Here is a 23,268-nt window from a genome sequence, read left to right as displayed (position 1 = left end):
ATATATAGCTGTTGCAGTACACAGTGACATGAGACAGCGTTTCTCCAGGATTAGGGTGTTACATAAAAGAAAGACAGGGATAAGGACTTGTAAGTAGTCTTAGCTACATAAAGTGTATCTGTGCAACCTGGTGCAAACAGTGCAGGACAATTCATTTAGTCACTCGATAAAGCAGTTGCACTGAGGGTTAAAGGTGGGGTGTACGCTGTTTGAGAAATGCTTCAGAAAGCTGAGTCGGGACGACAAACAAAACACACGTGTAACCAATGAGCAGAAAGGGGCGTGTCTTGTCAATATGGGCGGAGAGAGTGTTCAGTGCGCATGTGTGACGTTAGCAGAAAGCGGTTTTAACATTGACATGGAGGATAAAAACATTAAGTGAAAAAAGACTTACGATAAGGACAAGAAGTAGGACGTGTTAATATAGGATCAGCTTTCCAGCACTGGAGAGAACGGAAGGAGCAGGAAGTTGGCCACATATTCACAGGTTGGAGTTTCCCGAGTCAATAACTCCTGAGCTAAACGCTGTTACTACGGGTTAACACGGGTCCTACTTCTTGCCTTATCGTAAGCCTTTCTTTCTTTGTTTTTATCCACCATGTCAATGTTAAAATCACTTTCTGCTAATGTCACACATGCACACTGAACACTATGTATGTGTGGGGCGGAGCAATCAATACAGGGGTGGGACCCATTTGGGTTAGGGGCGTGTTTGTTTTGGTGATTTCAAAAGTCAACATTGGCTTTCAAACAACGGAGACCTCACCTTTAATTCATTAATTAGCTTCTAAATAAATAAACTACTATCGAAAAATAAAATGAGAATTTATTTCTTTTACATAAGTGTATAAAACAATCGAGTAAAAAGCAAGAAAATAACTTTAAGTTTCAGATATTTTAAATAAAAGGATTGTAGTTTTTTGTTGTTGTTGTTGTTTTATAATTAATGTCAGTGTTTGTCTTATTTCCTGTTATTTATAAAGTATAACGCTATTATAACGTTTTTTTGTCCTTTGCGGGCAGCATGAAGGACCTCGTCGAATGCGCATGCGCAGATCTCCAGTTTAAGCAAACCTGCGCATGCGCGTTCGTGAGCACCATCCGCTGATCTCCAACTCATCGTTCCGGAAAGTGATGCGCGTTTACTGTTTGTGGATCTGCGTTAAAGTCTGCGTTAGTCAAAACTCCAACGCCGTCGCTTTTTCGCCACAGATGTCAACTTGGATACGTTTGTTTTCAGGCTTATGGCTGAAAACATGAGCGGGCATTTTGTATAATAATGTTTATATTTTACTAAAGATCTATTAAGATAACTGACAGACGGGAGGAAGGGGAAATGGACCACGAATTTGAGGACATGGACTCAGAAGACCGGTGGCAGAACCTCTACATAGTAAGTTAGCCGGCTAGGCTAACTAGTTAGCATGTCGGAAAGCTGCTTGCTGTTCCGTCATGAACACTCGCTACTTGCATTAAGACCTTTTATAAGCCACTGTGTCGTGTTTAACCGTCTCACAGCTTAACCTCCGTCGTTAACATGATAGTTGTTGGGCTTTAGAACGGCGTCGAAGTGTAGCGTAGATTTGCGCATGCGCGAACAATAGTAACGCCGCGTTAGCAAACGACTCGAATCATCGACTCGATGATTCAGGACGTTTATGTGAGCTGTTATATCGTTCGTTTAGACAATACGTACCTCGCATATTCGTGACTGCAGAGTTCTACACAATTAGTGTATTTTTAATTTATAAAATAGAGGAAGATACACAATCAGTGATCAAACATTTTGGCCTTGATGGCAGTGAGTCGTCTTCTCAGTGAACCGAGTCAAACGATCCGACTCATTAAAATGTACTGAATTCGACACTGATGTATTAAACAATGCTGTAAATGTCACTCGGACAGTGATGACGATGATTATAGTTTTCCGCACTGACACATAAATTAAGCTAAAACAGCCATGTAGTAAAATTAAAACTTAGAAAAGTCTATTGTGCAGTTTTGGTTCCTTATAACATGCTGTGTGTCGAGTTCATTATCTGCACTTGTTTGGTTGCTGACTCAGTGAAGAAAATGAAAACAAAAGTGGACACATAGCATTTCAGCATTTAATGTTTCCTGAAAGTGACGTTAAGACATTCTGGGAATGCGGTCCCTTTCCAGGCATCGGTGTGGGATGAGCCTCTGACTCCCAGGAGGAACAGGACCTGGATGTATCAGACACGTAGGAGTGAAGACGTGACGTAAACACGTGGTCTGTTTAAACAAGACCATTGTGTATAGTTCTGACCTCCTTACAGACGAACGGTGTGACAGGACGCGTGTAACAACACGAAAGGATTAGTGTAGCACCGCAACGACGATGTTTAAAATGAAACTCTTATTTTCTCTGCAGGAAATACGGAACCAGTCTCAGGAATGTCCTTACAAAGTGGCAAAGTTTCCTGAGAACCGCAACCGTAACCGATACAGAGATGTCAGCCCCTGTGAGTACACACACACACACACACACACACACACACAGGGATGAAATATTTAAAAATAAATCTCTTAATGGGATTAAAGGACGAAACTAAAGATCTGATAAGAAGGAAGACAAAAGAAGAATTAATCCCCCAGAATCCTGAATAGATGAAGAGGGATAAGATGATGACCGAGAGTAATAGAGTGTGTCTTCAGGATGCTGTGTGTAATGACACCTCCTCTCCTGTGGAGTTAAACCTTACTGCTGTGATGAGGGGATGGGGTTGTGACCTCAGGGCGTGAACACGTCCTCACGTCTCTGTGGTGAGATGAGTGAGAGTTAGAGCTTAGTGATGAAATATGTGGCGCTTCAGGGCAGGGAGGACAAGGGAAAACGCACACACAATGTGTTAGCATGACACACACATCACACACACACAACACATACATCACACAGCTAAAATATCTCACACACTTCTCACACACAACACACATCACACACTTCTCACACATAAATCTCAAACATCTCAGACTCTTTACAACTTACACATGACTTACATCTCACACACAACACACATCTCACACCAGCTTTAGATAATGTGGATTTGCATAAATGCTCTTCCCAACATAGAAATTTAGTAAAAAAAAATATGTGCCATAAAACCTTACACAGAACGTAAATAGGAAGTGATTCCTACTATAGAAAGAGTACGTTATAAGCTTCTATATTTTTTATGTTTCATCAGTTACACCCTGCCCGATACTGCGACATTCTTAGAGATACAGCTTTCCCACGTTTCCCGTGTCGGCAGGCCCAGTGCATCATGCGTTCGGAAAGACTTGAATCGTGGCAAAGTTTTATTAATTAGTTAAAAAATCACACCTGGAAGTTACGGCTATGCTAAGGCCATCCTTAAAAATATTTTGGTTTGCAGTAACAGTAAAAAAAAAAAGGGGGGGGGGGTCAGGATGGTAGGTCTATATATTTTTTTTTATTCAAGTTTCAATGTAAAAAAAAAAAAGTACAATTTTGGTGATGGTGATGACGTCGGTAAGACTTTAAACAAATTAGCATATCGTGACGTCACTGACTGGGTCTTCGACCCATGCCTTCGGGCGCATCATCGCAAACCTTATTTTGATGCTGGACAGTTTTTACAGAACTTCATGCCAAGTTGAAGCGGTGTCGAGCTGTTTTAATGAGTTTTCTAGATGTATCATGGCGCTCGAACCCGTACGACTTTGGACGGTGACGGCGAACATTTTGTTTACTGTAGCCGCAGCCATCGTTGCCGAGCGCGAACCGTCGACTCTGACAGTGAATGAGAGAATGAGACGAAGTGAACGCACAGGCCGTAGTGTGACATCCGGTAACCAACAGTGTAAACGTAGATGACATCACGGGTTTTTATTTAAAAGAAAGAACGTAGCCTTCGTCTGTATGTAGGCCAATTTATATATTTACAATACTTACTAAAATATAATTTATATTATTGTATTGCTTTTGTATTAGTTGTTTGTAGAGTAGGAAAAAAAAGGTCGGTCTTGACGCAAAAAAAAAATAAATAAATTTGAGTCGGTCTCAAATTGACAGGGTCGGTCGGGTTACGGCAAACAAGAATATTTTTAAGGATGGCCTCACTGGCTCCCGTCGAGACGGAACCAATCAGATGGCCACTTACAAGTGAACGACAGCAGGCATGACGTACATGACGTCTACCACTAAATACTCTATGATCATGGAGAGCCAGTTGAGTCTCTTTAATGACATTCCGGCTTTGATTTCACAATTTCGGGATTTATTACAGAAATTACGAAGTAAAAAAAAATATGAGAAGATGCTCTACTATCTAAGGACAAGACATGCATACAGGTGAAGTGGCAACTTGAGCTAGGGAGCAGGAGGTAGGATTACATACAGCCCCCTCAGAGCGTTTAGCTGCAGGAGAGCCCTTCTACATTGCCGTGCTGAGATCCGGCCCTGTGCCCGGCCTGAAACAAAAAGTACTGCAATGAAAGGAACCATTGAGTTAGAGTCCCGTTGATGTCCTTGGCCCGTGCCATCTGTAGTGGGGTGTGGTCGGTCACCAGGGTGAACTGACGGCCGGGGAGTTAAGAGAAGGTCTGTTCCGTGACCTCGGTCAATCGCACACGGTCCGGTTGGCTTCTTTGTTAAGTCTGAAAGGGGGGAAGCTATAGAGGAGAAGGTAGGCATGAAGTGACTATAGTACCCTGTCAAGCCTAGGAAAGCTTGTACCTGTTTCTTGGTGGTCAGTCGGGGGCATTCCTTCACTGCTTGGATCATCTTCTCTCGGGGCTTCAGTATGTCCGATTTGGTACCCCCGGTGGGGTACCAAGACCTCCTCCAGATGGAACAGGTGGAACGTATAACTACATCATCCAGGTATGCAGCAGGCCCCATATAGGCCGAACAGGAGAACGCACGCCGGGTGGTTATAGGTGCGCTGTTAGACACGTTAGGCAGTTTCCAAATACTCCTGGACTATCAGGGCGACCCGATCGATGCGGTTCTGCATATCCTGTAGGAAGTTGACAATCGAGCAGAAGGGGGAGGGTTGTTTGTTCTAGTTCTCCCAGGACATGTCCAACAGCCCACAAAGTCACCTGAAGAGCAGTTCTAAGGGGGTCAATCCTGTGGAGCCCTAGGGATTCTCCAGGATGGTGAACAGGACATAAGAGAGGAGTAGGTCCCAGTTCCGTCCTTTCTCGTCTACCATGTCTACTACTATCTTCTTTCTCAACATCCTCTTCAGCTTTTGGTTGAACTGGGTGGTAGATTGACGTCTATGTTTCACCTTGTTTCACCTTCAACAACCGACACACATCCACCATTAGTTGAGACACAAAGGGCGTACCTTGGTTGGAAAGAAGGATGTCCTTCGGGATGCCCAGTCTAAAGAGTGTGAGGAGCTCCTTGGTGATGTTCTGGGAGGTACTTCGGGGTATCGTGTGGTGTAATCGACGAGGACTAGGATGTATTTGTGGCCTCAGGTTGGCTTTGTGAGAGTCCCAACAAGACCCATGCCTATCTCGAAGGTGATGCCAATAATCGGTAGAGGGATCAGGAGAGCAGGATCTGGCCTTCTGAAGGCCTGCGAATGCTGACCTGTGAGGCAGGGAATCATTGAGCTCCAGGGAATCTCCAGCGGTGGAGCTCATTCTCCATGTTTATGGGAGGTCAGCTGGTGGAACCCAGAAGTGGAGCGTGGCTCACAGCAGGAGAGTGAATCTGCTGACACAGAGGGAAGAAAACACTCGCCGTTCGCTGCACCAAAATGTGCTCAAGGTCTTACCTTTTGCTACACTGAGCCAGGTTCTCTTAGCTCACCTACTCCTGGAGGTTAAAGAGTTAGAAGATGTTCCTCCTGGTTCGGCGGGCTTCAGGGCTCCAGTCCGGGATGGGGTTCAGGGGGCGAGGAGCGATTTTGTGTGGCTGGCATGTGGAGGCGTTTGTGCCGCCATCAGACTTTATATTATTATTATTATTATTATTATTATTATTATTAAGTAAGGAATGACTAAATGATTTTGTTCAAAGTTTTAATACTCTCAGTAGAAAGTATGACATGATATATGTTCTTTAATAGGAATCAGAATATCTGTGAAATCAGCACTATTTTTCCTGGGTGTGTGTTTTATGGAGTCACTTTCCTTTTACTTTGCAGTCGATCACAGTCGAGTGAAACTCGGGAACTCAGAAAACGACTACATCAACGCCAGCCTCGTGCCTGTGGAGGAAGCCCAACGAAGCTACATACTAACTCAGGTCAACACACACACACACACACACACAGGTGTGACTACATAACCATAATCATTAAGTTTTGGAATTTTTTATTTGTTTTTTAATTTGTCTACATTATGAAAGTGAAAAAGTGACGTGACGTACGGCTAAGTACGGTGACCCAGACTCAGAATTCGTTCTCTGCATTTAACCCAAGTGCACACACACAGCAGTGAACACACACTCACACACCGTGAACACACACAGCAGTGAACACACACCCGGAGCAGTGGGCAGCCATTTATGGTCCGGCGCCCGGGGAGCAGTTGGTGGGGGGGTTCGGTGCCTTGCTCAATGGCACCTCAGTCGTGGTATTGCCGGCCCAAGACTCGAAGCCACAACCTTATGGTTAGGAGTCAGACTGTGAGAGACCACAGACTCTGTACTATGTTTAACAACGATTAAAAACAGGCATGTAACCTAGCTAGCAGGTGAAGAACTCAAACAACAAAATCACCAGCTAACTTACTTTAAATTTGTAAGAACTTTAGACTAATACAATAACAGGCTTAAATAAACCCAAAACATAAGTCCACTTACAGTTCTCACAGACACGCATTTCATCAACTGGATAGTTATCCTCCAGACAGTGACGGACCACGTCTTTCTCTCATTTCGGCCGTGTGACGCGCGTGCACGCTATTCTCCGAGATGCACTTGACGGCGTTAAGGCGGTAGGGTTTCCCAGCTTAGGCAGGCTTGAACAACCACATACATTTACACCTGTCCAGTTACAAACGCGTCCCAGACCACCTCCTGAAGGGGTTTGTACCATCGGATTTATATCCGTCTCCAAAACGTTTTGGAGGGCATTTAGACCTGGTCTTTTTACCGTCGGGTAGATATCGGGTCACAGAAAACGCAGGAAGTGACCAGGTGTAAAAAGGACCAGTAAACTAGAATGTGCGCGTGTGTGCGTGTGTGTGCGCGTGCGTGTGTGTGCAAGTGTGTGTGTGTATTATACTATTAATAATATGATATTATAATTTAATTGCAAATAAGATGGCACCTTAAATTTTTAAATATTTCTATCATAATACAATAAAAGTATATAATATATATAAAATATTATCATAATTTACATTATGGATGTCTATTATTATTATATATAGCAAGTATTAAAAATATCAATCATTATAAAAAATCTAAATGTGACATCATTATTATTCTAACATATAAATAAATCCCTGGTGAGTAGCTGCAGTGGTGCTCGGCAGAGTCGCTGTGCGCGTGTGTGTGTGTGTGTGTGTGTGTGTGTGTGTGTGTGTGTGTTTGTGGCGAAGCTGTAGGAGGTTTAATGTGCCGATTACACACCACACAATAGCAGGGTGTTACTGAAGTCATGCTGTATGTAGATCTGCAGCTCAGGTTTGTCCCGTTCAGCTGTTGTTGTGTGTCACAGAGACGGTAACAGAACAGGAACCCTGTGTGCTGTTAGCGTTACACCTTCAACCGCTCCGTGTTAATTACAGTGAACACACCAGAACAGCAGCGGCTCAGACGATCGTAAACCAATCGCATGCAGGAAACAGACAGGGCGTGAAAGTCGGGTTATTTTTACTGAAATGTGGCTCGAGTTAATTTGAGACTAAATCCTGTGAGCCAATAAGAGCAAGTGGGTGGAGCTGTGGCTTAAAATAATAATAATAATAATAATAAAAATAATGAAATAATGAGAAAATAATAATTGTTTTGTTCATTCATTTGTTGAGGATGATGATGATGAGTGTGTTTGATCTTCAGGGTCCTCTCAGAAACACTTGCGGTCATTTCTGGCTGATGATCTGGGAACAGAACTCGAAATCAGTCATCATGCTGAACAGAGTGATAGAAAAAGGCTCGGTAAGACACACACTCTCGTAAACACACACACACACTCTCGTAAACACACACACACTCTCTCGTAAACACACACACACACTCTCGTAAACACACACATACACACACTCTCGTAAACACACACATACACACACTCTCGTAAACACACACATACACACACTCTCGTAAACACACACACACTCTCTCGTAAACACACACACACTCTCGTAAACACACACACACTCTCGTAAACACACACACACACTCTCGTAAACACACACACACACACTCTCGTAAACACACACACACACTCTCGTAAACACACACACACACACTCGTAAGCACACACACACACACACTCGTAAACACACACACACACACTCGTAAACACACACACACACACACTCTCGTAAACACACACACACACACACTCTCGTAAACACACACACACACACACACACACACACACACACACACACACACTCTCGTAAACACACACACACACACACTCTCGTAAACACACACACACACACACTCTCGTAAACACACACACACACACACTCTCGTAAACACACACACACACACACACTCTCGTAAACACACACACACACTCTCGTAAACACACACACACACTCTCGTAAACACACACACACACTCTCGTAAACACACACACACACACACTCTCGTAAACACACACACACACACACTCTCGTAAACACACACACACACACACTCTCGTAAACACACACACACACACTCTCGTAAACACACACACACACACACTCTCGTAAACACACACACACACACACTCTCGTAAACACACACACACACACACACTCTCGTAAACACACACACACACACACTCTCGTAAACACACACACACACTCTCGTAAACACACACACACACACACTCTCGTAAACACACACACACACACTCTCGTAAACACACACACACACACACTCTCGTAAACACACACACACACACACTCTCGTAAACACACACACACACACTCTCGTAAACACACACACACACACTCTCGTAAACACACACACACACACTCTCGTAAACACACACACACACTCTCGTAAACACACACACACACACTCTCGTAAACACACACACACACACTCTCGTAAACACACACACACACACACTCTCGTAAACACACACACACACACTCTCGTAAACACACACACACACACTCTCGTAAACACACACACACACTCTCGTAAACACACACACACACACACTCTCGTAAACACACACACACACTCTCGTAAACACACACACACACACACTCTCGTAAACACACACACACACACACACACTCTCGTAAACACACACACACACACTCTCGTAAACACACACACACACTCTCGTAAACACACACACACACTCTCGTAAACACACACACACACACTCTCTCGTAAACACACACACACACACACTCTCGTAAACACACACACACTCTCGTAAACACACACACACACACACTCTCGTAAACACACACACACACACACTCTCGTAAACACACACACACTCTCGTAAACACACACACACTCTCGTAAACACACACACACTCTCGTAAACACACACACACTCTCGTAAACACACACACACTCTCGTAAACACACACACACTCTCGTAAACACACACACACACACACTCTCGTAAACACACACACACACACACTCTCGTAAACACACACACACTCTCTCGTAAACACACACACACACTCTCTCTCGTAAACACACACACATCACACACACACACTCTCGTAAACACACACACACTCTCGTAAACACACACACACTCTCGTAAACACACACACACACACACTCTCGTAAACACACACACACACACACTCTCTTAAACACACACACACATACACACTCTCGTAAACACACACACACATACACACTCTCGTAAACACACACACATACACACTCTCGTAAACACACACACACACACACTCTCGTAAACACACACACACACACACTCTCGTAAACACACACACACACACACTCTCGTAAACACACACACACTCTCGTAAACACACACACACTCTCGTAAACACACACACATACACACTCTCGTAAACACACACACACACACTCTCTCGTAAACACACACACATCACACACACACACTCTCGTAAACACACACACACTCTCGTAAACACACACACACTCTCGTAAACACACACACACACACACACTCTCGTAAACACACACACACACACTCTCGTAAACACACACACACACACTCTCGTAAACACACACACACTCTCGTAAACACACACACTCTCGTAAACACACACACTCTCGTAAACACACACATACACACACTCTCGTAAACACACACACACACTCTCGTAAACACACACACGCACTCTCGTAAACACACACACACAAACTCTCGCACACAAACTCACACACACACACAAACACATTCTCACACACATACAGACACACATTACCACTCACACTTGTGCTCACACTCCCACACACATTCTCAGTCACTCACGCACACTCCCACATACACACACAAACACACACACATACACACACAAACACACACAAACACACGTACACATACATACTCACACGCACAAACACTCAGACACTCCCACACATTCTCCCACATTCTCATACTCTCTCTCACACACACACACACACACACACACACACACACTGTCTCGCTGACTCTCTCTCTCTATCATGCACTGAAATATAATCCTGTAAACTGTTCAGCAGTGGGGGGGGGGTTTACTACAAATTAGGCTTTTCTCATTCTCATCTGCAGCAGGAAATTAAATGTGCATGAAGTGTGAAAGTTTAGTGTTTCTCTTTCACTTTGTTCCAGTCGATATAGATATGTGATATTCGGAGCCTCACCCGCGTCAGCCAGCAGAAAACGAAAGCAAAGACGAGTCACTGCCACTTTCTCTTTTCTGAGTCCGATGCTGTTATTAACATTAAGTAGCTGTGTGTTTAGTTTGTTCCTCTATTTAGAACTGAGATTATTCTCAAACTGCAGCAGATTATTTGATTAACTCAAGCTGACAGGAGGCAGAGGTGTGTGTGTGTGTGTGTGTGTGTGTGTGTGTGTGTGTGTGTGTGTGTGTGTGTGTGTTTGGTACACACCTGTGTTGTCAGATTGAGTCACTAGTGAGGAACACAGTGCACAGTATTACAGTGTCAAAATGTAATGAAATGAAACTATAAATTTAAGATAATTCATATATTTCTCCGATATTTGAGAAACGCTTCAGAAAGCTGAGTCGGGACGACAAACAAAACAAACGTGTAGCCAATGAGCAGAAAGGGGCGGGTCTTGTCGATCTGGGCGGAGAGAGTGTTCGGTGCGCATGTGACATTAGCAGAAAGCGGTTTTAACATCGACATGGAGGATAAAAACAAAGAAAGAAAGAGAAGAAAGACTTACGATAAGGACAAGAAGTAGGACGTGTTAATATAGGATCAGCTTTCCAGCGCTGGAGAGAACTGAAGGAGCAGGAAGTTGGCCACATATTCACAGGTTGGAGTTTCCCGAGTCAATAACTCCTGAGCTAAACGCTGTTACTACACAAATAACACCTCTTTTCTATCGTAGTGATGTAGAGAGGCAGCTACAACCGCGTTTTGTGTAGTAACAGCTGTATGTTTCCGCTGTGACGTGTAGAGACGTAGCCGTATGTGACATTTCCGCTGTGACGTGTAGAGACGTAGCCGTATGTGACGTTTCCGCTGTGGTGTGGTCTTCCCTGCAGGAGAAGTGTGCACAGTACTGGCCCACGCCGGAGGAACACGAGATGGCGTTTCGGGACACGCCTTTTGTCGTGAGGCTGCTATCAGAGGACGTAAAGTCTTACTACACCACACGCTTACTGGAGCTGCAGAACATAAACGTGAGAATCTGAGAAATTACTCCAATAATGCCTTATAAAGATGGGGGGAAAAACTGTCTGGAAATGACTGTGTGTGTGTGGGCATGTGTGTGAACAACAGACCGGGGAGAAAAGAGAAATCTACCACTTTCATTACACCACATGGCCCGACTTTGGGGTCCCAGAATCCCCGGCGTCCTTCCTCAACTTCCTGTTTAAGGTGCGCGAGTCGGGATCGTTAGGGGCGGATCACGGGCCGGCGGTGGTGCACTGCAGCGCAGGGATCGGCCGGTCGGGAACCTTCTCCCTGGTCGACACCTGTCTTGTTCTGGTGAGTTGTGTGTGTGTGTTGGGTGTGAGCTGTGTGTGTGTTGGGTGTGTGTTGTGTGTGTGTGTGTTGTGTTGTGAGTTGTGTGTTGGTTGTGAGTTGTGTGTGTGTGTTGGGTGTGTGGTGGTGTTATAAACACCACGGTTCTGTTCCCACAGATGGACAAACGGAAAGACCCGTCCTCTGTGGACATTAAAAGGGTGCTGCTGGACATGAGGAGGTTCAGGATGGGTCTGATCCAGACTCCCGACCAGCTCCGCTTCTCCTACATGGCTGTGCTGGAGGGAGCCAAGTGCATCATGGGAGATTCATCAGTACAGGTGAGAAAAGATATCAGCACATTAAGAAGTCACCAGACAGGCAGACTGAAGACAACGAAGACGGGAGATGAGAGAATAGGACAGAGTGAGAGGGGGGCCCGACTTTGATGGACAGGTCGGTCAGAGAGACAAAAGCACAAAGACACAGATGTGTAGACAGACAGATGTGCAGACCGACAGACAGATGACTGAGTTGGATGGCAGAGACAGACTGATGGAAATGCATACAGACAGACAGACAGACAAGGATAGATAGAAAGATGCATCTAGACAGGTAGAGGGGCAGGCAGACAGACAGGTGGGGGTGTGTGGTTATGTGTTCAGACAGGTGGGGGTGTGTACAGACAGGTGGGGGGATGTGGGTATGTGTACAGACAGGTGGGGGTGTGTGGTTATGTGTACAGACAGGTGGGCATGTGTACAGACAGGTGGGGGTGTGTGGGTAAGTGTACAGACCGGTGTGGGGGGGGTGTGGGTATGTGTACAGACGGGTGGGGGGGGGGTTTGTGTGCAGACTGGTGGGGGTGGGTTTGTGTACAGACGGGTGTGGGTGGGTGGGTTTGTGTACAGACGGGTGGGGGTGTGTGGGTGGCTATGTGTACAGACAGGTGGAGTAACAGGTTAACTACACTGTAGGAGGAAATATGGACAGACAGAGATGTAGAAAGACAGACGACTAACCACGTGTGTGTGTGTGTGTGTGTGTGTGTGTGTGTGTGTGTGTGTGTGTGTGTGTGTGTTAGAAACGGTGGCAGGAGCTCTCTAAAGAGGATCAGGTGTGTGTGACCGAGTCTGCTTCACCACCCAAATGTCCATCAGAGCGCCACAACGGCACTCAGAAACTCCGAGCCGACGACACAGGGGAGACGGAGGGAGCGAAAAAACCCACAAAAGATGAAAGAGAAGTGGAAGGAGACACGTGCACGGCCAAGTGAGGACCGTCCTTCTTTCACACAGCCTCGTTTACTCACGTGTGGTTTAATGTGTGTGTGGTGTAATGTGTGTTTCTCTCTCCGTTCCTTCGTTCCAGCGCACGCAAGAGACAGAGAGACGAGAAGATCTCCGTTTCTGCACAGAAGACTCCTCAGAAGCAGCCGAAGCCCAGGACGAACGAAACAGAGAAGAAGAGGAAAAGGTGAAGTCTCACACGTTCGTGTCTGTCTCGATGTTCACGAGCCGCTTCACGGTTAGTTTGTTTAGAAGCGTGCGGTCGTGTCTGAACGTCCTGGTGGGCGGAGCCAGGTTCTTCCTCACAGACAGTTCAGTGAAGGCGACATTTCAGTTTGTTGAGGTTCCTGTTCTATCAGTTGTTACTGAAAATCCCTTAGCAGTAAAACGTGAATGTAACCGTAGCTAAATCTTACACCACAACATCTGACCTGCTGTCTGATTATTATTAGATTAGATTAGATTAGACTGTGACTCACGCTGCTGACACGTCGGTGCTCTCTAATGGGTTTATTTAAATCTGCTGTTATGAACGTGTTTAAAGTGTGTGTGACAGTGTGTGTGTGACAGTGTGTGTGTGACAGTGTGTGTGTGACAGTGTGTGTGTGACAGTGTGTGTGTGACAGTGTGTGTGTGACAGTGTGTGTGTGACAGTGTGTGTGTGACAGTGTGTGTGTGACAGTGTGTGTGTGTGACAGTGTGTGTGTGACAGTGTGTGTGTGACAGTGTGTGCGCGCGCGACTGTGTGTGTGAGTGTGAGAGAAACGCTGCTAACTTCAGCTAAACATTTTTGAATCGTCTCTTACCCCAGACTCACGTTCTGCTGTTTTTATAAACCGCGATGTTAACTTGTGCCTCTGGAGTCTGTGACACTTCCAGTGTACTAGAAAGACTCGCCTTAAATAAACACCAGCCGAGGGTGAAGCAGAGACGCAGAGCTGCAGAAGGATGGAGAAATAATCTGGGTTTAATGTCTGAGGCAGAAGAAACAGAAACGAAGGGAATGACGTCGATGCTTAAGACACTTCCCCCACGAGCCATGAGCATGAGCTGGAGAAGCGGAGCAGAACGTCTCAGAGGAAGAGTTGGTGTTTGATCAGAGGTGTAGAAGCTGTAGAAGGTGTAGAAGCTGTTCCTCTCCCTCACTTGGTAACAGATCTGACGTGGAGACGGATGAGGATCATGACCTGGTCTCTGAGTGTTTAGGATACACACGAAGGAAGCAAATGTGTGTGTGAAAGTGAAGGTCATGTGTTTCTGGGCCACTGGAGGAAAGGGTTATAGGTAGTGTGTGTGTGTGTGTGTGTGTGTGTGTGTGTGTGTGTGTGTGTGTGTGTGTGTGTGTTTGGAGGCTAACATACAGTAACATTCAGCTTGTTCAGGTCCTTTATTAAAGACCCCAGCGTAAAGTCCACACTGGATCCTCCTGCTTGTCTGACTGGATTGTGGTTACTTAAATATTTCCATCCAGCTGCTCTTTTATAGTGTTTTTAATTCTATTTGCTCAAGAATCCAGTTTTTCCAGCTGACCTGGAAGTGTTACGCCTCTTTCACACAGCCTGGGCTGCATCTGCTGTACGTGAGAACGCGAGCTCTGACCCCGCCCCTCTCCCTGTCCCGCCCCCGAGGCCGAGGTGGCGCCGCGAGCCTGGGCTCATCCGGGCGTCCGTGAACAAACCCAGGCTGTATGTGAGGAGATTAGCCACGAGGCTACAGTGTGTTGTGCTGCTCGTGTGGCGCTTGACGCTAATTCCCATCACGCTAATCACGGCTTTGGGTTTGAGTGGTCACAAGCAGCATGGTGTGACGTTTTCATGCGGTTAAAGAGCAACTCCGGTGCAGACGTGGAGAAGTAACCATGGGGTAAAATTATAACAGCACACTTCTTTATTCCCGCCGTTGTTCACTTTCACACTCGCAGGACTAAAGGAAGTCGGTTTTGTACCAAAACATTAGCAGGTTTTTGGTTGTTTTGTGGAAATGTGACGCTGGATGTCTATATAAGTTCAACAGCGGTAGGCGTGTCTGAGGCGGCACTGATGTGTGTGTTCTACAGCATACAAACAGCTGTGTTTTATGTTCACGTCTGTGCTTGTGAGGATCCACACAGAGAGTAGCAGTTATGATGAAGGTGAAGGAGCCTGCTGAGGTTCTCAAAGACAACAATATTAAATCAAACTATTAGAGCCAAAGCACACAACTTAAAGGTGGTGTGTAGGTTGTTTGAAAGCCGACGTTGACATTTGAAATCACAGAAACAAACACGCCCCCTAACCCCAATGTGTCCCACCCCTGTATCGATAGCTCCGCCCACACATACATACGTAACCCAGGCGACTAACAGAAAGAAACGTGTCTTTATCATAGCTGAAGGGAAGAACAATACGATTGTAGATAAACAAACAAGCAAAAATGCCACACAAGCATAATGATGTAAAGGACAAAGGCATATATTAGTTCTGTGTAACAAAGCAAAACCAACGTTACTCACCTATCGAGAAGGAAAAAAGCGCCTCGGCGTCTTAAGTAAAGTCGGCCACATATTCACAGGTCGGAGTTTCCCGAGTCGATAACTCCTGAGCTAAACGCTGTTACTACACAAAACGCGGTTGTAGCTGCCTCTCTACATTACTACGATAGAAAAGAGGTGTTATTTGTGTAGTAACAGCGTTTAGCTCAGGAGTTATTGACTCGGGAAACTCCAACCTGTGAATATGTGGCCAACTTCCTGCTCCTTCAGTTCTCTCCAGCGCTGGAAAGCTGATCCTATGTACGCAGTGAAGTGCGGCGGTGAGATCACGAGCTTGAGCTGCTTCTCTGTTCACCAGGGTTTACACACCAGTGCGGTGCTGCTAAACGCTAACAGCTAAAGATTTAACAACAAAGCACTAACGCCGTCCTGTTGTGGTGTGACACTAATTGTTTTCCCTGCGGTGTCATTTTCTAAAACGTATTTCTATTGGTTATGATTATGAACACGTGACCGGTTTAGACGAGACGTCGTGTGTGTGTGTGTGAACATGAAGCAGATAAACACACCGGAGTGTTTAGGCACAGACTTCACCTGACGCCATGGAGACACAAACCCCACCTCTGTATCTGAAAGATGAACATAAGTGTGAAGGAAACAAGCCCCGCCCCCTGGACTGATCTGAAAACTCCGTATAATAGAAGTGATTGTTCTGAACACCATGGAGTTGCTCTTTAACTTTAATTCTCTTCTTCTTCTTCTTTCTCCTTACGTTTATCAGCTTTGTGTGCAGAGGAAATTAGCCCTGAGGGTCGCAGTAAGAGGACGCAGGCTCACGTTAGCAGTGTCCATGTGTCTAATCTGCACTTTCACTACTGACCCACAGGGTGAACGCATGCGTGTGTCACCGGCTCACTTCCTCGTTTTATCGATCGATTCGGATTTTATTTCATCCGTTCTGGTTCTAACACTTTATCAGCTTTATCTGTGGAGCCGGCGTCCTGGTGTCATTATAACTAACACACACTTCCAAGATGGTCGGAACATCTCTCGTGCGCAAGATGATGTATGAGTGCTAAATAAACTGGGCTCCTCCCACATTCTGAGTTTGATCTAAACCTGCTTCTGAATCACTGTAAATATAAAACGAGTCTCTTACCAGGTTGTACTGATGAGGACCAGTTACAGCCTCGTCCTCAGGGACCTTATGTGTGTTTTAATTCTTCCATCAGCAGCTCTGACTGTAGTGCAGGTTTAGATGAATGTCCTTGCGCTGAAAACTGGAAAATGTTGTCAAACTGCTGTGGTGTAAGCCCTGGTCCCCACTGCCCTGGTCCCCACTGCCCCAGTCCTCACTACCCCGGTCCCCACCGCCCCGGCCCCCACCATCTGTTTCTGAGACCATACTGAGATGGGAAGCAGTTGGGGGGGTTCGGCGCCTCGCTCAAGGGCACCTGAGTCGTGGTATTGCCGGCCCGAGACTCAAACCCTCAACCTTAGGGTTAGGAGTCAAACTCTCTAACCATTAGGTGACGCCTTCCCAAATGAGGCAGGGTTCTTCTTCTGCACCTTTAAACGTGACAGATTAGATTTTGGTGTATTTTAAACAAGCGACCGTGTGGCTCAGTCAGACACCCGGACACGGTCCGGCATGGTCTCATGGACACTTTACTCTTAATTCAGCACTTTTTGTTTAAACTTCGGTCGATCCTCCCTTTTTTTATCCTGAGTTTAATCCATCAGAGTGAATCGAGTTTGTTGTTTTATTCTTGTACCTATGAGGCTACTAACAGTTAACAGGTAACGGAAGCGTACGGCCTCCGGATCAGCAGGGTGTCTGACCGTGTGCCAAGAACGGCATTCACTAAACTCCAAGGGGTTTCGTTACCACGACGTAAAGTGGGCGTGTTTCCGGAGGTCTTGGAAAAAACGCCCTTTTTCAAAATAAACCAGCGTACTACGAAGGACAAAACAGTCATACAGGGAGATTTATTTTAGAAAACAAATAAACAACCAAAAACTAAGGATAGGGTTAGATTATCAAATAGGCCACGCCTACCCGATGACGCAATATCTGTTACGCTGTTCTGAAATCCCTGGAAATAAGTGCCTGCCGTGCCAGAACACTAGTCTCTCAGAGGGGGCGTGGCCTGAAGGGGCAGTTATACTGTAGAAATCGAGTTTTCATCATTCTAGGGTTTTTTTTTGTGTGCAGTTTTTACACCATGCTACACCGGCGGCTATAAGCTTTCATTATTTATCAGATATTTCAGCCTTGCCGTTCCCAAAGCTTCTCAGTTGAGGATGTTGCGAGCTTTATTTTAGTTTCCAGATCAATTTAAAGTCTTGAAATAAATCTTTTTTACTTTTGCTGCTGTTTCCAGAGCGAGAATGACCAGCGACACCTAAGGCCTCGGCAACCACAGCAGGGATCCAGACCATAATACTCATCTACACTGTTTACAGCATGGACTCGAGTGAGGAGCGACACACACACACACACACACACCAGCAGAGCAGCGCTGGACTCGTGCGCACTGCCGGGTCTCGATTCCAATCTATTTTTTTTCCTTTGGACTTCAGACTCTGACGTAGTTCTATGCATCACTGATTTGTATCACGGTATTTTTTATTAGATCCACGTTATTTCCGAAATACTCTATTTTTTTATATCAGAAAACGACTCCGAAGATCTTCGGCTCATGTCCGAGACCCACGGCTCTTTTCATGGTACCGAAGTATTGGAGTATTTTTGATAAAAGAACGCGCTCCTTTTATGAGGACAGGAAACAGAAAAAAAGTCTTAAGAATCTCTTGTTTAACGAAACGACAGAACGCTTCATCGTCTGGTTTGTGTATCAGTGTCCTGCGTGATCGTCTCATGTATATTAAATCTTTTTTTTTTAGAGAATAAACGTCTCGCCTGAGTTAATGAGTGGGTGTGGAGTATGCAAATGAGCATGAATATGCAAATGAGCATGTTCATGGTGTCTGTTACGCAGTTATCCTCCTCGATGTTTACACACAGGTCTGTAAGGCAAATCCTTTAAAAGTGACCTTTCGTTTAAACGACTAAACATTTACATTTGAATATCAAGGAGCATTTATAACATTAGCTACACTTAAATCACACGGACAAGCAAAACAATCATCGTGAAAAATAAGGCCACTGTTTATTCGAGCTCTATTACGTTGTTTTTTTTTTTTTTTTACAGACTCTTCATTTGAGAGTTTAAAGGTTTAAACAGAAATGTGAATGTCGTCATATCTGACGAGGTACAGCTTCCTGTGCGAAAGTGATATTTTCAGGTGTACTGGAGAGCTTCTGGATCTTCACACAGGAACCTTCAGGATTCACAGCTCTCGCTTGAGCTCCGTTGATAAAACAGACATCTGAAACACCGAGTAAAAGTTTACTTGTGCCAGCCAATAGGACACGGTGTGGGCGGAGTTTCCTGGTCACATGACTCACTCGGTTGAGACAAAGCACTGACACTGGAGACTCCTTCCTCACCGTGAAGCAGTTGTTGTCGTTGAAACGTTACTTTTGGACCAATAAGAATCCGGAGCTCGGCCTCAACAAAATGATGATGGTATGTTTATTAGACTTTCAGTGAGATCTCATATCTTTAATCAGATAAATAAAACCTTGACATTTGTTTCACTCTTCTCTAAACAGACAGAAATCAGATCATTATCTTGTGCAATAAAAATCCAATTACAGAAAAGGCATCATGTTTAATGAGAATCAGACGTTACAGACTAGGGTCACAGTCACAACACTTCTTAGGTACAGCGGGGTTCTGAATATTGTGACTGTCACTGTGTGTGTGTGTGTGTGTGATCAGAAACACCCACACGGTCCAGACCTCGGTGACATTTCACGCTCGAGTCTCAGTGGAGTTCAGAAGATCAGCGGAGGAACACCGCTTCCAAACAGAAGCCTCCAGGAGGACGGAGTTCTCCACAGAACAGGACCCTGAGCCTGAGACAGGAATCACAGTTTCTCCATCATCATCATCATTTGTAATGAACTACAGCCAAAGCTGAGCAATGTTTAAACTGAAATAACATCAATCTTTCTCTTAGCACAAGCATATAAAAGTCCATGATTAATTATCATCAGTATTCATTAATATACACAAATCAGCTGTAACATTAAACCACTGACAGGTGAAGGGCATGAACTTCATGTATGTCTGATCAGTGGAAACACACACACACACGCAGTCACTGACCGGTTTGTCCAGCAGGTGGAGCCAGTCATTCAGGTGATTGACCAGAGTGAAGGCGTCAGGGACGTTGTCTCCCTCAGAGCAGAACAGTAGCAGAACCACCATGGAAATGTTCTCAGTGCAGCTAAAGACCACAAACACACACACTTTAACTCCTCCATCACTCTCTCCTTTACCAATATCCAACTATTCTAACCGGAAGGAGCTACATGTATATGGACAAGAGAGACCTACAACTAGATGAACAGAACGAATGAGAGACGGTAACGCAGGTACACAGAGACAGGAGGTTTGTGGTGATCAGTACCAGTCATTATAGAGAGGTTTAGTGACGCCTCCTCCTGGGATGTAGAGACGCTGTCTGTCTGAATCAGGAACTCCAGGGAAAGCGCTCACTCTCTCCATCTCCCTCCATCCCAGCCTCTGCAGCATCTCCGCCGTCCCCTCCGTGTCACCCCGCAGAGCCTGAGTGAGCAGGTACCTCAGAGGAGAGCTGCATCACCACAACAAGAACAAGAAAAAAAACAACATTAAAAGGCAGAACATCTGAAGATCCGTCGTTGTGGAAGAAGCTGATGAGTTCTAACAGATATAAACAACATAGAGACGGCGGTTTGTACCCAAGGAGCTGCTGGTCATCTCGCTGGTGAGCGTGACAGCTGGACAGCAGCACGGTTCTGGAAAATCCGCTCGCCTTAATCCAGGACACCAGCAACTTACGGAAGGACTTCATCTTCATCTGAAACAGGAATATCCAAATGAAGCAGCATTCAGAGACATCATCATCATCATGGAGGTGAGGAGGGATAAGAGTTCCTCTAGGAGTTATATCTAAATTTTTATTCAGATCTTAGGTCATTAAACATAAAATCAGTCCAACTTGTATTATGGCTTTAGAGCCGAAATTAACCTTTAAATAAATAAATAAATAAATAAATAAATAAATAAATAAATAAATAAAGTACAATTTTTAAATTCAGATCTTAAGAATTTGGTGGTTTCCATTTCAGCCAATCAGCGGTCAGGAAATGATCTGTACAGACGTGTGACCTCCTCCATCCTAAAGATGCTCTACAGCACTGATACTGGAGACTCTTTCTATACATGATACACACACACATTCCTCCTCAATGATAACTTCACCATATCGATGATTCACGTCCCTGTGAATGAGCCGTTGCTATAGTAACAGTAAGGTGTGAGTGTGGCGATCAGACTGACCGGTAAAATGGGGGTCCGGATCTGCAGCACAGCTAACTGGAGATCGGTGCGGCAATAAACTAGAGAGGAGAGAAAGAGTCACCCTTTCACACTCAGGACAACAGGTCGAATGGGGACGAGTCCCAAATACACACCTGCACTACACAGGGTACAGAGACATGGGTACTGTTCTCCTGCTGATGTGTTCAGGAATGACAGGGTGTTAGTCAGCATGCGTTAACTCTGCTGTGTTCAGCACTATAAAGTGCACTTCATTATCACTAGACCTCATACTGTTACTTATTACAATATATTAATGCCCTATGTAGTGCGCGCCACACACACACACACACAGACAGTAGAATACACACACACACACAGTGAGGCAGTAAAATACACACACACACTGAGACAGTAGAATACACACACACACACACACACACAGAGTGAGGCAGTAAAATACACACACACACTGAGACAGTAGAATACACACACTCAATGAGACAGTAGAATACACACACACACACACAGAGTGAGGCAGTAAAATACACACACACACTGAGACAGTAGAATACACACACTCAATGAGACAGTAGAATACACACACACACACACACACACACACAGTGAGGCAGTAAAATACACACACACACTGAGACAGGAGGGTGTGAGTGAGTGAGAGAGAGAGAGAGAGTGATTTGATTTGATTTGATCAGACCTTCAGCATTAGTACTGAGCACAGCCGTGTCCTCGTCTCCCCTGCTGTAGGGATTATTCCCTGCCATAGGGATCAGACAGTCTGTGTGGAAATGTCCAACTCTCACCATGTCCAGTGTGGAGATGATCAGATCTGCAGACAGCTGGGCCACGTTCCCCACTGACACTGCGGGCTAAACACAACTACAACTATTACACCAACCCAACACAACCCCACATTACACCAACGCAACACAACCATAACACAACCCCACATTACACCGAACCCAACAAAACCCCACATTACACCGACCCAACACAACCCTAACACAACCCCACATTACACCAACCCAACACAACCCTAACACAACCCCATATTACACCAACCCAACACAACCCTAACACAACCCCACATTATACCAACCCAACACAACCCCACATTACACCAACCCAACACAACCCTAACACAACCCCACATTACACCAACCCAACCCCAACACAACCCCACATTAAACCAACCCAACACAACCCCACATTAAACCAACCCAACACAACCCCACATTACACCAACCCAACCCCACATTACACCAACACAACACAACCCCACACTACACCAACACAACACAACCCCACATTACACCAACCCAACACAACCCCACATTACACCAACACAACCCCACATTACACCAACCTAACCCCACATTACCCCACAGCTTCTCCCCTCCACACAGTGAGCTGAACACCTCACACTACGTTACACAACATTGTTCAATGTGAATTTCGCGTCTTTATTTCAGTTAAAACTCACCGTGATTAACGTGAAGCCTTTAAAACACATAGCGCGCTCTCCCACCGGCACAAACATGATTATTAATCTTTTTATTTACTGTTAAATAATAAACCGTCAGCAGAAACACAAACGTCGCGTGTTTTAGTTTCACATTTAAACCCGGAATCACTGATTTTCACAGAAGTTACAGAAAAGTCCCGTAAGTGTGCAGGTCGCCTTTCTGACTGCATGATCACAAATATCAGTCCGAAAAAGAAATTATAAACATATATTAAATGTAAATTTACCATTATAACATTAATGCG

General features: G+C 45.1%; 2 protein-coding genes across 4 annotated transcripts; one reads left to right on the top strand and one right to left on the bottom strand.

Moving 5' to 3' along the window:
- Positions 1-1,091: 1,091 nt before the first annotated feature.
- ptpn2b (protein tyrosine phosphatase non-receptor type 2b) lies at positions 1,092-18,953 on the top strand. Of its 3 annotated transcripts, XR_007139378.1 has the most exons (11): positions 1,092-1,393; positions 2,396-2,486; positions 6,150-6,250; positions 8,012-8,110; positions 11,860-11,997; positions 12,098-12,307; positions 12,463-12,624; positions 13,368-13,555; positions 13,655-13,759; positions 15,131-15,257; positions 18,427-18,953. XR_007139378.1 is itself a non-coding variant. In XM_027163054.2 (10 exons), the coding sequence occupies exons 1-10, from the start codon at positions 1,337-1,339 to the stop codon at positions 18,449-18,451; spliced, it is 1,176 nt and encodes a 391-aa protein (XP_027018855.2). In that variant the 5' UTR covers positions 1,094-1,336; the 3' UTR covers positions 18,452-18,953. The 3 variants fall into 3 exon arrangements, 2 of the variants coding, with proteins under 2 accessions (XP_047663781.1, XP_027018855.2); XM_027163054.2 differs by lacking the exon at positions 15,131-15,257 and having other exon boundaries at positions 1,094-1,393; XM_047807825.1 differs by lacking the exons at positions 8,012-8,110; positions 15,131-15,257 and having other exon boundaries at positions 1,093-1,393.
- Positions 18,954-19,193: 240 nt separating this feature from the next.
- Positions 19,194-23,161, bottom strand: psmg2 (proteasome (prosome, macropain) assembly chaperone 2). The gene is made up of 7 exons (XM_027163056.2): positions 22,982-23,161; positions 22,196-22,367; positions 21,499-21,557; positions 20,898-21,016; positions 20,585-20,770; positions 20,281-20,401; positions 19,194-20,027 (listed from the first exon to the last, which is right to left on the bottom strand). Exons 1-7 carry the CDS (start codon positions 23,036-23,038, stop codon positions 19,947-19,949), a joined length of 795 nt encoding a protein of 264 aa, XP_027018857.2. The 5' UTR covers positions 23,039-23,161; the 3' UTR covers positions 19,194-19,946.
- Positions 23,162-23,268: the final 107 nt, after the last annotated feature.

Source organism: Tachysurus fulvidraco, chromosome 24, assembly GCF_022655615.1.
Source record: "Tachysurus fulvidraco isolate hzauxx_2018 chromosome 24, HZAU_PFXX_2.0, whole genome shotgun sequence".
Lineage (NCBI taxonomy): Eukaryota > Metazoa > Chordata > Actinopteri > Siluriformes > Bagridae > Tachysurus > Tachysurus fulvidraco.
The sequence above is the reverse complement of the archived record's forward strand: the minus strand, read 5'-3'. Positions and strand labels throughout refer to the sequence as shown.